The following is a 14,345-nucleotide window of genomic DNA, read 5'->3' as shown; positions in this document are numbered from 1 at the left end:
TCAAGCTTCTTTAGCTGGCCAAATGATGTTTTCACAGCTCTGTAAACACTACCCAGACGTAGTAGCAACTGCGCCCAGTTTACTGTCAGTATTACAGGAGCTGTGCAGATATTTTTGCGCTGGCACACTTTGCCTCCAAATGTCGCACCGGTCCGACGGACTGTGATTGGTCGCGTTTCGATGGAGACCCTGTCAAAAACAGCCGCTGCTGATGCTACGCGGGAGAAGGTACGCGGCGTTAAGTTGGTAGCTTTATGCTAATTTACGATGTGGTTATTCAAGTCAGCTAACTTCATGTAAAGTAGAGGCAAAGCTGTGCATCCTCTGTGATGTGGGCTAATTTGAACTGCATGAGAGGCTCATGACTAGTTGCTGTTACACTACTTAGTTTGAGCAGCTTTTGTAGCAACATGGTTTCATTCACTATTGCCTAGGATAATGTCGGTCTGTGCAATTTGAAATTAAGCGGGTAAACATTTGATTCCTACTGTAATGATCTATATTATTGAAGTTGTCATGAATAATAGTATAACCATTTTTTTTACTGCTCATGATCATGCGCCTCATTGGGGGAGTGACCTGCTGCAGCACACTGATGTTATAGTGATCTTTTTTTTTTTTTTTTTTGTTAATATGCATGAATAATATGTATGAATGTACACTACTAAACAGAAATAAGTCCTGTTTAGTGGCAGTGTAACTGTACAGTATACAGGAGGATGTGTTGCAGGTTGTTCATTCAGCTGGGGTTCTCCACAGGAGCCGCGTCCACCACCACCCAGTGGCATAGTGTCTGACAGCCTGTCACTGCCGTCTTATGAAGAATATCCTGCTCACCGTCCCTTCATCAACACCCTCATGCATCACACACCCCAAGCAGGGAGCACACATCACACTAGTCGTCTGTCATCATCACCTAGCAAGGCGTTCCCCGAGACCAGCAGCGCAGGTAACCTATATGTGCACCATTTGTGGGTTGTCTCTCCATACACACACCCCCACACCCACACACACCGAGAGTTTCTATTCAGGTATTGTGATGTATCAGAGCACCATGGTTACAACTAGTGCAACATGATACCACGCTACTTGAATGTCTTAGCAGCACACACATCCGCTCTATCCCTTTCCAAGCTTCTGTCGCTCTATTCATCTGTCACAACCTCTACATCACATTTTTTTCTGCCACTATTTGACTAAGACTGAATTTGTCATTATACACTATATTACCAAAAGTATTCGCTCACCTGCCTTTACTCATACTATGAACTGAAGTGCCATCCCATTCCTAACCCATAGAGTTCAATATGATGTCGGTCCACCTTTTGCAGCTATTACAGCTTCAACTCTTCTGGGAAGACTGTCCACAAGGTTGAGGAGAGTGTTTATAGGAATTTTTGACCATTCTTCCAAAAGCGCATTGGTGAGGTCACACACTGATGTTGGTCGAGAAGGCCTGGCTCTCAGTCTCCGCTCTAATTCATCCCAAAGGTGTTCTATCGGGTTCAGGTCAGGACTCTGTGCAGGCCAGTCAAGTTCATCCACACCAGACTCTGTCATCCATGTCTTTATGGACCTTGCTTTGTGCACTGGTGCACAGTCATGTTGGAAGAGGAAGGGGCCCGCTCCAAACTGTTCCCACAAGGTTGGGAGCATGGAATTGTCCAAAATGTTTTGGTATCCTGAAGCATTCAAAGTTCCTTTCACTGGAACTAAGGGGCCAAGCCCAGCTCCTGAAAAACAACCCCACACCATAATTCCTCCTCCACCAAATTTCACAGTCGGCACAATGCAGTCTGAAATGTACCGTTCTCCTGGCAACCTCCAAACCCAGACTCGTCCATCAGATTGCCAGATGGAAAAGCGTGATTCATCACGCTCCACTGCTCTAGAGGCCAGTGGCGGCGTGCTTTACACCATTGCATCCGACGCTTTGCATTGCACTTGGTGATGTGTGGCTTGGCTGCAGCTGCTCGGCCATGGAAACCCATTCCATGAAGCTCTCTGCGTACTGTACTTGGGCTAATCTGAAGGTCACATGAAGTTTGTAGCTCTGTAGCAATTGACTGTGCAGAAAATCGGCGACCTCTTTGCACTATGCGCTTCAGCATCCGCTGACCCCTCTCCGTCACTTTATGTGGCCTACCACTTCGTGGCTGAGTTGCTGTTGTTCCCAAACGCTTCCATTTTGTTATAATAGAGCTGACAGTTGACTGTGGAATATTTAGGAGCGAGGAAATTTCACGACTGGATTTGTTGCACAGGTGGCATCCTATGACAGTTCCACGCTGGAATTCACTGAGCTCCTGAGAGCGGCCCATTCTTTCACAAATGTCTTGTTTCACAGTCTGCATGCCTGAGTGCTTGATTTTATACACCTGTGGCCAGGCCAAGTGATTAGGACACCTGATTCTGATCATTTGAATGGGTGAGCGAATACTTTTGGTAATATAGTGTATCTTAGCATAGCATTCTTGTGTCTAATCTCTCACGTAAGACCACACACAGATATCATATGGTTTTGTAATAATGTGTGTGTGTGTGTGTGTGTGTGCGTGCGTGCGTGTGCGTGTGCGTGTGCGCACATGGGTGGGGGCGTAGCAATCTTATCCGCCCTGAGGAACCTCCAGGAGAAGATCAGGAGGTTGGAGCTGGAGAAAGAATCTGCAGAGCTCAGTCTGTATGCTATGGGCAAAGACACATCACACACCCAGCTGCAGAGTGAGAAAATCACACACAGAGTCTCAGACACCCAGAGAGACATAGGGAGAGAAACAAATGGCATCTCCAACTGCAACCAAGGTGAGTGTGTAGATAGGGTGTAATGACACTTAATGCCCTTCAGAGGGGCACAATTTTTATGTTGATTTTTTTTTTTTTTTCAATGTACACTATATGGACAAAAGTATTGGGCCACCTACACATTACACTAACAGGGGCTTTTATGAGATCCCACTCTATATCAATACACATTAATGTAGAGTTGGTCCCCCAAAGCACCTAGAACACCTTCCACTTCTGGGAAGGCTCTCTACGGGATTTTGAGTGTGTCTGTGGGAACTTTTGCCGTTCATCCAGAGGAGCATCTGTGAGGTCAGACACTGATGTTGGACGAGAGGGCCTAGCTTGCCGTCTCCGCTCTAGTTCATCCCAAAGGTGTTGGATGGGGTTGAGGTGGGGGCTCTGTGCAGGCCAGTCAAGTTCTTCCATACCAAACTCACCCAACCATGCCTTTATGGAGCTGCTTTGTGCACTGGGCACAGTCATGCTGGAACAGAAAAGGGCCTTCCCCAATCTGTTCCCACAAAGTTGGAAGCAGGGAATTGTCCAAAATATCTTGGTATGCTGAAGCATTAAGATTTCCCCTCACTGGAACTAAGGGGCCGAGGCCGACCCCAGAAAAACAAACCCACAGCATTATCCTTCCTCCACCAAACTTTACAGTTGGCAACTTGGAACACTGCAGCCAGGCAGGGAATGTTTTCCTGACATTTGCCAAACCCAGACTTGTCCATCAGACCGTCAGATAGAGAAACGTGATTCATCACTCAACAGAACATGTTTCCACCGCTCCAGAGTTCAGTGGTGGCGTGCTTTACACCGCTCCATCCGACACTTGACATTGTGCTTTGTCATGCAAGGCTTGCGTGCAGCTGCTCGGCCACGGAAACCCATGCCGTGAAGCTCCCGGCGCACCCTTTTTTGTGCTGATGTTAATGCCAGAGGAGGTGTGGAGCTTTGCAGTTATTGAGTCAGCAAAGCGGTAGCCACTTTTATGCACTACGTGCCTCAACACTTGGTGACCCTGCTCTGTAACTTTATGTGGTTTAACACTTGGTGACTGAGTTGCTGTGGGTCCTTAATGCTTCCACTTTCCAATAAAACCACTTACAGTTGCTGGTGAATTATCTAGGAGAGAAGAAATTTCACAAACTGACTTGCTGCAATGGTTACATCCTATTAAGTTACTGTTACTGTAACACACTCAGATTCAGTGAGCTCTTTAGAACGACCCATTGTTTCACAAATGCTTTTACAGGCAGACTGCATGACTAGGTGCTTGATTTTATACACCTGTGGAAATGGGACTGAATGAAACACCTGAATTCAATGAATAAGAGGTGTGGCCCAATGCTTTTGTCCATATAGTGTATGTGTCCTGGTCTGTTTTGCTGCACCTTGTCATTATTTACTTTTGTTTATATCCTTTGCTCTGCATCCCATTGAGTCCATTTGGTCTCTTCCACAGTGCTGATCACCCAGCTAGCTGCAGCAGAGGCTCGTTGTGCACAGCTGGAAAGACAGCTGGACCTCATGAGGAGGATGGTTCGCCACGCCAAAGCAGACAGGACTAGCCTGCTCAAACAGCAGGTTAGCTCAGTGTAGCTCAATATCACAGGCTGTAGGAGACTCTTCCACTCAAAAATACAAAACCAGAAATGTAATATTATGTTAATTGTCCTTGACAATCTTAGATGTCAATGGAGACAACCAGGTCAGCTGACCAGAATCTTAATGCTGTGTCTGAGCATGCTCAATTGGAGAAGCTGGAGCGACTGGAGCAGGAGTATCTCAGACTGACACACACACAGAACAATGCTGAGGTAAACAAAAAGACACACATGAGGTTTATAAGGTTTATACCAATACTGACCTTAACAGCTGATGTGAAGGTAATAGTATTGATGTGTGTGTGTGTGTGTGTGTGTGTGTGTGTGTGTGTGTGTGTGTGTGTGTGTGTGTGTGCCAGTTGAAGATTCGTGAGTTGGAGATGAAACTACAGGAGGAGGAGCACCAGAGAAAACTAGTCCAAGATAAAGCTAACCAGGTATATTGACCTTCGCTTACACACTGTTTGGTCAGTGCCTTTCACTCACAGTTAGCAGGCTTCACATAAAGGGAAGCTTAATAGTTCCCCAAATGCATAAAAAAAAGTTTATTACATTTTTGAGTTCTGCTCTTCTCAGTTACAGACAGGTTTGGAGGCCAATAGGATCCTGCTGCGCTCAGTGTCACCCCACCAATCCAGGAAATGGTCCAAAGTGAAGAGGTCCACTTCAAAGGTAAAGATCTTCCCAGGGTTGTTGAGTGGTCTTTGAACTACAGTAACAAGGCAAGACAGCTGCAGTCAGGTGCTTATGCACAGTGTTACTACATCTAGACATGTCACGTTGAATCAAGCAGAGAGGACTTTTAATGCATTAAATTCTTAGGACCTCTTGATAAATTGTTAAAATGATAAAGAGACATGAAATGGATGAAATTGCTTTTTTTCTGCTTTTTTGGTCTGTGTCTTCCTGTGCAGTGCACTGATGTGTAATGTTGATCTTCCCTTTCCAGAAATCATTACCCCAGCAGTCTTCCCACACGCAGCCACACTACAGACTGAGCCTCGGAGATGTGCCTTTTGTAGCTGGAACGGTAGTATGGACATGCATGCATTTGTGGATTTGCACTTGCCATAACATGGTGTGTTGTGGAGGCAAAAGGACACAGGAGGAAATATTCAAATTAAAGACCCCTTTATTCATAAAAGGACCTGAGTTTGAATCTGCAGGTTACAACACTGAAAATAACATGAATTCACATGGTTTTATCAAGAAAAACCTCCTCCTGCACAACCCTTTCTCCTGCAAATGAGATTTCTCCTCTCATTTCTGGTATCTCATGATGGACTCCTTTTACCCAATGAATGCATTTCTCTTGCCTTAGGCATCAATCATATCTAAAGATTTTCCAGAACCAGGGCTGTTTCTTTGCCAAATTTTCCTGTACCCCTTGTGCAACAACAACAAGATGTTTGGATCATTTTTGGCAATAAATCATTCACTCTTGATCATTTTAATTTTAACCATCTTTAACACTGTATCTCCCTCTCTCTCTCTCTCTCTGTCTCACACTGACTGTCCCTCTCTTCTCCTACCTGGCCCTCAGTCAGTAGGCGAAAGCCACTCAGTCAGAGCCAACGTCCAGTCAGTTCTGTCTCTCCTGAAGCAACACCAGCCCCACCTCTGTAACAGCCGTGTCCTCTCTCACAATCCAAGAAGCTCTGAGGCAGCTAATCACATCTGCTCAAACAGTTCGTCTTCCTCCTCTTCCACCAGTGGGGACGAGCTGTCAGAGCTACTGCAAGCACTGCAGGAGGAGCTCCGACTCATGAGCCTGTTAGTATATGTGTGGGCCGGAGTACACCAGAGTCAGATTGGAAGTGATTTGCATACAACACACATGAACAGAATGTTGAATTTGATTCTGCTCTATTATTCTGTGTTGGTATGCATGTGTATGTTGCAGGGAGCAGGATGAGTTGATGAGACAGGTGGAGGCAAGTGTGTCTGAACAGGAGAGAAAAGAACTTCAGAGGGACCAAGAGAGCCTGCTGCTGAAAATGGAGAGGAAAGGAGAGCAAATTAGCAAGCTGTACAAGCACAAAACACAGGTATGAGTTCAAACAAAAACCTCAGGTTAGTTCATGAGTTCATGGAACCAAATCTAATACAAAGCATTTTGTTTTCTCTCTGTCTTTTTTACCTTTTTTAGATGAAGAAGTTTCAGAGGGAAGCCAGTAGTAATCGCAGGCGGAGCAGTAGGAACGAGGTGAGAGTGACTACCACAGTGACCACTAGAGGGCGCTCTGCTGCAGCAGTTAAACTTAAACCAGGCGAGTGCAGCAGGAGGAATCTGAGGCTGCTGAGGGACATGAAAGCTTTGCAGACCTCATTACGGACCTGAAAGTCAACAGGATAACTTTGGCACTGAAAATTTGCTCAGCCTTGTTGATGCTGCATGTCGGGTGAAAAGGTTTTCAAAGACTCTGAATCTCTTTTAGAGTTCTGTATCAACCTCAGTTCATCATTGCACAGTAATAACTGGCAGGTGACATAAACCTGGCAGACCAGCCTACCTAAAGCTACTAAAACTGTTGCAGTAAGTTATATAAGAAATTACATTGTTATGGCCTCGGTCCCTTTTATAAAAGGTCAATAACAGAAGTTATTTTTACCATGAGTACTGCTACATATCCAAAAGACTACATTTTGGACCAGACCCTGTAACTGAGTGCTGTCGACCAGGGTGCCTTTTGGCAACATATGTTCAAATTGTTTTTGGATTTGTCACCTTCATTTCAAATGAACACACAGGTTAATGGTAGAACAAAGAAACAGGGGGTAGTAGATGACAAGTGATTTTCTGTTTACAAACATTAGTAAAAGATTTATTATAGTGGTGCATGATGTCCCATGAGTTTAGTTCCCTTCTTTGCCGTTTAAGTGTTGTACCAGCAGAGGGCATGAGACGCTTACCAGCTCATGGTTTAGCCTTTTATGCCATGATCAAGGATCCCATGTGTGGTAGACCAGCTGGAAAAGTTCAGACAAGTTTTTGAGTTATGGAAAATAAATTGACATGGAAAAACCTTGATGTGTTCTAGAATATTAAATGATGACAGTTGCATTTCTGCACAAAGGAACATTTTTTGAGGATAGTTTGTAAAAGACTAAAATATCTTGGTGCTAAAGTCCTGTGGACCACTTGATGACAATAGGTTTCTAAATTGCTGACCAGGCATAATATGAATTAACATGTTTTGTAGTACCTCCATATTTTTATAGAAGATGATGTCACCACGTGTAAATTGCAGTGACAAGATGTTTTGAGATATCCTTCAGCGATTTCATTAATAATCATTTGTTATAGACAACAGAAAAAAATTTGTGGGGAAAACATCAAATTCCTACTGACACATCATATAAAAGACACTTGTAATACATGTGTGTATGTGTGTGGCTTTTGCACTAATGCAACAAAGTTTGAGGAAATGGGTTTGTGTAGGTTTTTGACAATCATGAGCAGTTTGTATTTGATTGATATGCGCCCCCCCCCCCCCCCCCCCCCTTCCCCCCCCTTCCCCTCCAAGAATAAAGCATATTTTCAATTTACAACATTTCATCAGTTGTTTTGCTTGGTCTTTTTCAGTTTACCTTTGTTTTCAGTGCATGAGCTGCTTATGTCAGTGGACGGGAATAACATCACAAGTTGAATGAACGCCAGTTAAACCACAAAGGTTACAGTTAACACTTGATAATAAAATAGTAGCCTATGCCAGCTATATATGTGATGAAAACTTCCAACCCCAGTTCAGCACAGGCGTTCCTGTATACTCTGCCAGCCACTTGGTTATGGTGCTCCATGTATGCCATACCTGCCAGCATCTTGCACCCGGCTGTGATGTGCTAGACTGTTTTAGGGGCATCTTTGCACAGCCTACACACACATACATATACACATACAAATGTGTGTGTGTGTGTAGATGTAGATATAGATACATACATGCATACATACATTGGGAGAAATTGGCAGAAAGAAATTCCATAAATGATAAAAGGGCTTAAGTAATGGCAAAAAAAAAAAAAAAAAAAACTGTCTTTATTTATATGTAGGTTCACGTCCAATTTCGTCTTTTTTTCTGTCTTCTTCCTAATTAATCTCGCGGACCTCACCTTTTATCCCTTTTGGGGCTAACCTCAAATGATCAATGATAATGTTATTAAATGATAAATAATGAATGATAGAAAGAGAAGAATCATGAACAGTATGAATATTACATAAATGGTGTGGTGATAGGCGATTATATATAAATAATAATAATAATACCTCTCAGGCGCTATAAAGTCGTTTTTAATACCACGGACATATTGTAGGTCCCAGTAGGTATATTACTGTAGTTTTTTTCTTTAGGGCGTGAAATGAAGCTGCTCCCTCCCCAGACGGCAGAGCAAATCCTTTATTTCAGCACCGCTGGCCTGGACAGCTCCCTGTAGGGTCCCGCCGTGTCCCCTCAGCGCGCACACGGATGTCGGCGCGGCTGAAACCCCCTGCTGCATCCGTCAGTGTTTTGGATGATTGTTTTTCAGTCACACTGTTTGAATGGATCACTTTCTCTTACAGTCGGTGTGATCTCCATCCTCGGCTGTTGCGTGGTCAGTCGAGAAAGCAGAGTCCACCGAAGTGACGAAGACACCCTCTCTTGCGGTTAAATGGTGCAGTAAACTTGTCAAAAAGATGGTATGGCGACTGGCGTTGGCGACTGAATAAAGGGCTTTATTTTGTTCATTAACAGCGCATTTTGTAAGCTGCTCATTATCATTTACAGTGCGTATAACTTCTTCTCGACAGTATGGATTTATCAACACCTGTTTGAAATCACTGGTAGTTGAAAAGTTTGGCGAGGAGACGTGGACCAAGCTCAGGTAAGATAGTTCCCTTTTATTGACGGATGTCGTAGCAGAGATTAATCAATTAAAAGCCACTGAGACTCTGTAGAGACTTTGGGAGGTTAATCTACAAATGAACATACTGGGATTTTACTGTGACCTGTTTTTTTTTTTCATCACCTCTTCCACCACAACCATCATTATCACCACCATCATCATCATTGCTGTCCCTAACACTGCTCATGCCTCTCCATCATTCCCATCATGCACAGGGATGAAGCTGGAGTTCAGGATACCTTCTTGACATATGAAGTCTATGAGGATGAAATCACCATGCAGTTAGTGACAGAAGCCTGCAGGTTGCTAGGTAATCTGTGTAACATTTGTGTTTATGTTTTAATTTCAGAAATCTGAGTTTAACTGTTTAGTGGAAAAATAGTCAAAATTACAAATTGGTAGGTTTGCTTGTCATGTCTACCCAAGATTGTTAGGCCTACACTTTAACTAGGCTACTTTTGTCTTTTGGCAGAAATGAAACCAGAGTTGGTCTTGAACCAGTTTGGAGAATATTTCTTTGAATTCTGTAAGCGGTCTGGCTATGATCACATGCTGCGGACTCTGGGGGGAGACCTGTTTGAATTCATTGAAAATTTGGATGCACTTCACAGCTACCTCGCCCTCTCGTACAAGGTGCTGGCCATGAATGCCTGTTTCTTGGTTTTCCTCTTTTCTTGTCACTTGTGCCATGAAGACAAAAAAAAAAAAAAAAAATACCTCATTGCTCAACCAAAGCCATTGTTTGAATATGCTTGCAGGAAATCAATGCACCATCATTTCGGGTGGAGAAGAACCAGGAGAACACAATGTTTCTCCACTATTACTCAGACCGCAGGGGGTTGTGCCACATTGTCCCCGGTAATTATAGAAACCCTTCATAACTTTATTAATTTCCTTGTGTCCTGTCATTATTTTGCCATCATTGTTTCATATTTTGGTCAGTAGAATAACTTTGAGCCACACTGCACGTTTGAGGGTCCACTCCCTGAAAGGTCAACACTTCTTACTACTTTCCACAGGCATTATTGGAGCTGTTGCTAAAGATTTTTTTAATAGTGAGATAACAATGGAGATTGTCAACCAGCTAGAGGAGCTGGGGAGGACTGGGAAAAAAGAACACGTGGTTTTCCTGGTCACCCAGCAGCCAGCTACCACTGCTGCTGGCTCCATTGTGGTCAGTAACACAGATGGGCCCTCCAAACTGACAAAATCCCTCCGACCTCAGATTGGCAGATGTAAAACCATGATCTTGAGCAAAGAGGTGAGAATAACAAGCTAGATCTATGCCACAACTAAACAATATTTTTATAGATGTAAACTATATATAGACTTCTTGATTTTGTAAAGGCATCATAATCCTCAAAGAGTGGTTGAAGTGGATAAGGTGAATTATACCAAAAGATTTTACATGATGGTGAATATAGTGGAACACTGATCCTGCGCTCTCTGTGTCCCCAGCCCATCATTCAAAAGAGTTCCAGTGTAAGCTTTTCTGTGTACAGGAGTCACTGGGAGACAGTCAGGGATCTGGTCCGCCTGGGGAAAGGTATGGCACAGACACACATACATACACACAGTGTATACAGTACACGCACATTTACAAAGAAACTCTGAAGCAACACAGTGACCTGGTGGTTACAGAGATCATCATAACTGGAAAATTTCAAGCTTTATAGGCAGCCCCTGAAATCTACCCATTTGAAATCATTTGTGTGTAGCATGGTCACATTTCTGAGCAGATAAATTTGCAAAGTTGCAAACTCTAACTCTATTTCTCTCACCATACAGGGAAACTATTGAAAGGTTTTCAGCCAGTCTACCCTAGGAGTCTTAACATTGATCTGAAGACTTTCTGCAATGTTTTCCCCTTCCATATAATCTTCAATGAGCAGGTATTACAAGAGACACAGAAAGAAACCGCAGTTATGGGTGGTGGGCTTTGTTGATGGCATCTTGTGATTGACTTGTATCAGCAGGGACATGGTTGCAATCAATTTATGGACTATATAATCTAATTTGGGCATAATTCAGATTGTGAGATGTTATTTCCTGGTAATCTCTGGGCCAGCTGGTGGTGTGTCAGGCTGGGGTGAACCTCCAGAGGATCGTCCCTGGACTCCAGACTGTGAACATCCACGTGGACCAGTATTTCAGCATCATGCACCCTGAGGTCCCCTTCACCATCTCCAGCATTAGGACGTTCATCAACAGCCACTTTGTCCTGCAGACACGCAGAGACATGATGCCCAGGGCATGGAGGGACAGGCCCATGCTGCAGCTCAGAGGTAAAATGAAACATACGCCATCTGCCATTTCCAGATAGACACACCCTTCCTGCTCACTCCTCAAGATGTAGAATGGGACTGAATAATCTCAGATTAGGTAAAAACTAATTTATAGGATAGTCTTTTATTTTACTGCAAGTTTTCACTTTCCCAGCAGTCTGCTCTGTGTTCAGCTCCTTTCTGTTAAGCCTGTTATTATCTGTCTACCTGTCTCTTCTCCAGGTCAGATGATCTGGATGTCCTCTCTTGGCTGTATGCTCTATCAAGCCTCTCCACTGCTGAGAAGCCTTCAGGAGCTGGAGGAGAGACACATGCACATTTCTGACATTGCACCTCATGATGTTACCCGTGACCTTATTCTGCTCAATCAGCAGCGGCTGGCTGAAATAGAGCTGTCAAATCAATTGGAGAGGAAGAAGGAGGAGCTCCACCTCCTGTCTCAGCACCTGGAGGAGGAGAGGAAAAAGACAGAGAACCTGCTGTATGCTATGCTGCCCAAACATGTGGCCAACCAGCTCAAAGAGGGCAAGACTGTAGAAGCAGGTTAGCAGGTTAATGGCATACACACACGTATGCTCCTGTACAAGACAGTCTCAACTATATCTCAATTAGATTCATAGTGTATCACACTATTTCTATATCGTGTGTGTGAATCCCCACAGGAGAATTTAAAGAGTGCACCATACTGTTCAGTGACGTGGTGACCTTCACTAATATCTGCACCCAGTGTGAACCAATCCACATCGTCTTAATGCTCAACTCCATGTACCTCCGGTTTGACCGACTTACAACTGTGCACAATGTCTACAAGGTACACAAATAAGATTTGATTTAAAGATATCACAAGAACAAACAGTCATATTGAGTTTTTGATTTAGCACAGGGTGGGGAGGATCAAATCATGTGCAATGCAAAAAAAAAAGTTTTAATTTGCCCTTCAAAGGCCCACACTTTTGGACAGATGATCTTTTTGAGTGAAACATGATTACTCACAGCATGAGGGGTAACCTTAAGCATGTTTGTTTGGTGTTTTGCAGGTTGAGACCATAGGCGATGCCTATATGGTGGTGGGTGGGGTTCCTATTCCTGTCTCCAGCCATGCTGAGAGGGTGGCCAACTTTGCCCTGGGTATGATCTTGGCAGCCAGGGAAGTCATCAACCCTGTAACTGGAGGACCCATTCAGGTGCTTTAGCATTTGTAGTGTCTCTCTCCCATACATATGTTGCTGTTTTGCTGCCTCAAGGAGCCAAAATTAAATTCTTCTTCAAAAGAAATTGGACCTGGGTTATAGTTTCACTTCATTCCTTGTTTTTGTTTGCGTGCAATATATCTTAAAACAGTATGACGGGATTTGCAAGAAACTTGGTGGAAAGGTGTAAGGGAGAACTGGTTACATTTTCTCACTAATTTGCCAAAGGGCAGTGGAAGTAGGTTCAGATAAAAAGTCAGAGGTAAGAAGAAGCAAACCTCGCATTATTGACCCACTGGACCACTGCAGAGCTTATTTACAGTTTAGACATAACCACACTGCCAATTTTTGCACATCTTAGTACAGTGATATTAGAAGGGCACCCCTAGTGGTCACTGAAGAAATATACAATGGTGCCAATTGTATATGTTGGCTAAAATGCCTAAAAATACCTAGATTTGAGTAGGCATATCTTATGTCCCATGCCATGAAAATATGCACATCTCTGGATGTAAAACAAGTCAGTGACAGGGCATGAAAGGAATTATTAACTTTTACTGAAAATCTGACATGAGATCGTTATAGAGCAATGGGCAAATTCTATTCTATTCTAACCTAATACAGCATCTATACGTTGTGTGACACAGATCCGTGTGGGTCTTCACAGCGGTCCTGTGCTAGCAGGTGTGGTTGGAGAGAAGATGCCTCGCTACTGTCTGTTTGGAGACACTGTCAACACTGCCTCTCGCATGGAGAGTCACGGCTTGCCTAACAAGATCCATCTCAGTCCAAGTGTCTACCAGTAGGGGCACATACATTCATGCATGAAAACACCTGTACACTGAGTATATTGGATTACCTGTTGTTTTTCTGGTCAACCTATTTCTATGTCATCTGCTGCCTCTCTCAGGTCTCTGAGGGATAAAAACTTTGTCATCCAGAAGCGAGGAGAGATCGAGGTGAAGGGGAAGGGCAGGATGACCACTTACTTTCTCGAAAGGAACATAGGAGTCAGTGAGGAACAGATTATGGGTTTCCCAGTCCTTGACCCTGGCTCTGGGCAGGATCATGGCCAGATAAGCTACCGACCAAGTCTCTGGAGACCAGGGGCGCCGGGTCAGTGTGCTGTCTTTGACTAATACCAGTTCTTCATCTAGTGCTTTAGCTTACAGAACATGGACTGTCTGACTCGCTTTATCTCTGCTTCCACAGCTGTTCAGAGGCAGAGAAAGGTTGACCTGTACTTGATCCCTATGAAATATGGAGACAGCCCAAGTAAAGTTTCACTGTCATCCCACATATCTGATCCCCATCCCTGTCCAGCTATCAAGACCCGGGATTCAGAAAGCTATGGAAGTCTCCACACTGATGACCAGTCAGAGGATGGAGTTCAAGATCAATTAAAAGAGACAGATGAAACACAGATGAAACATTTTGGCCAATTAGAAACCAAACATGAGGAGCAACAGTTAGATGATTTAGTTGATGACAGACATCAGGCCATAGTGGAACAGCAGGGGAACATTACTGCTATGGGAACGTCTCCCCCCAACAATCAGAACAAACGTGCCAGAACCAGGATCTGTGTGATCCTGTGA

At 43.8% G+C, this 14,345-nt stretch overlaps 2 protein-coding genes across 3 annotated transcripts; both read left to right on the top strand.

Annotated features, from left to right (window-relative positions):
- The first annotated feature begins 3 nt into the window (after positions 1 to 3).
- cep57 (centrosomal protein 57) lies at positions 4 to 7,904 on the top strand. Of its 2 annotated transcripts, none has more exons than XM_030067760.1 (11): positions 4 to 228; positions 760 to 949; positions 2,602 to 2,802; positions 4,250 to 4,371; positions 4,476 to 4,604; positions 4,751 to 4,828; positions 4,968 to 5,063; positions 5,341 to 5,421; positions 5,935 to 6,164; positions 6,295 to 6,439; positions 6,541 to 7,904. In XM_030067760.1, exons 1-11 carry the CDS (start codon positions 181 to 183, stop codon positions 6,730 to 6,732), a joined length of 1,512 nt encoding a protein of 503 aa, XP_029923620.1. In that variant the 5' UTR covers positions 4 to 180; the 3' UTR covers positions 6,733 to 7,904. The 2 variants fall into 2 exon arrangements, with proteins under 2 accessions (XP_029923620.1, XP_029923619.1); XM_030067759.1 differs by having other exon boundaries at positions 5,341 to 5,424.
- Positions 7,905 to 8,854: 950 nt separating this feature from the next.
- LOC115369708 (guanylate cyclase soluble subunit beta-2-like) lies at positions 8,855 to 14,345 on the top strand. The gene is made up of 15 exons (XM_030066378.1): positions 8,855 to 8,887; positions 9,178 to 9,251; positions 9,488 to 9,582; positions 9,745 to 9,905; positions 10,031 to 10,130; positions 10,292 to 10,533; positions 10,731 to 10,818; positions 11,061 to 11,164; positions 11,341 to 11,557; positions 11,780 to 12,100; positions 12,220 to 12,368; positions 12,595 to 12,741; positions 13,395 to 13,549; positions 13,658 to 13,863; positions 14,071 to 14,345. Exons 1-15 carry the CDS (start codon positions 8,855 to 8,857, stop codon positions 14,343 to 14,345), a joined length of 2,367 nt encoding a protein of 788 aa, XP_029922238.1.

The sequence above is a fragment of the Myripristis murdjan genome, chromosome 13, assembly GCF_902150065.1.
Source record: "Myripristis murdjan chromosome 13, fMyrMur1.1, whole genome shotgun sequence".
Lineage (NCBI taxonomy): Eukaryota > Metazoa > Chordata > Actinopteri > Holocentriformes > Holocentridae > Myripristis > Myripristis murdjan.
Note: the sequence above shows the minus strand (reverse complement) of the source record. Positions and strands in the feature narration are given on the sequence as shown.

Excerpts from the sequence above, each read along its gene's own strand:
- LOC115369708 (XM_030066378.1), top strand. The coding sequence starts at position 8,855 with ATGTCGGCGCGGCTGAAACCCCCTGCTGCATCC. Across the intron at positions 9,252-9,487 it reads GAGACGTGGACCAAGCTCAG|GGATGAAGCTGGAGTTCAGG; the intron begins GTAAGATAGTTC and ends CATCATGCACAG. Across the intron at positions 10,534-10,730 it reads CCATGATCTTGAGCAAAGAG|CCCATCATTCAAAAGAGTTC; the intron begins GTGAGAATAACA and ends CTGTGTCCCCAG.
- cep57 (XM_030067759.1), top strand. The coding sequence starts at position 181 with ATGGAGACCCTGTCAAAAACAGCCGCTGCTGATGCTACGCGGGAGAAG. Across the intron at positions 4,829-4,967 it reads TCCAAGATAAAGCTAACCAG|TTACAGACAGGTTTGGAGGC; the intron begins GTATATTGACCT and ends TGCTCTTCTCAG. Across the intron at positions 5,425-5,934 it reads CTTTTGTAGCTGGAACGGTA|TCAGTAGGCGAAAGCCACTC; the intron begins GTATGGACATGC and ends CCTGGCCCTCAG.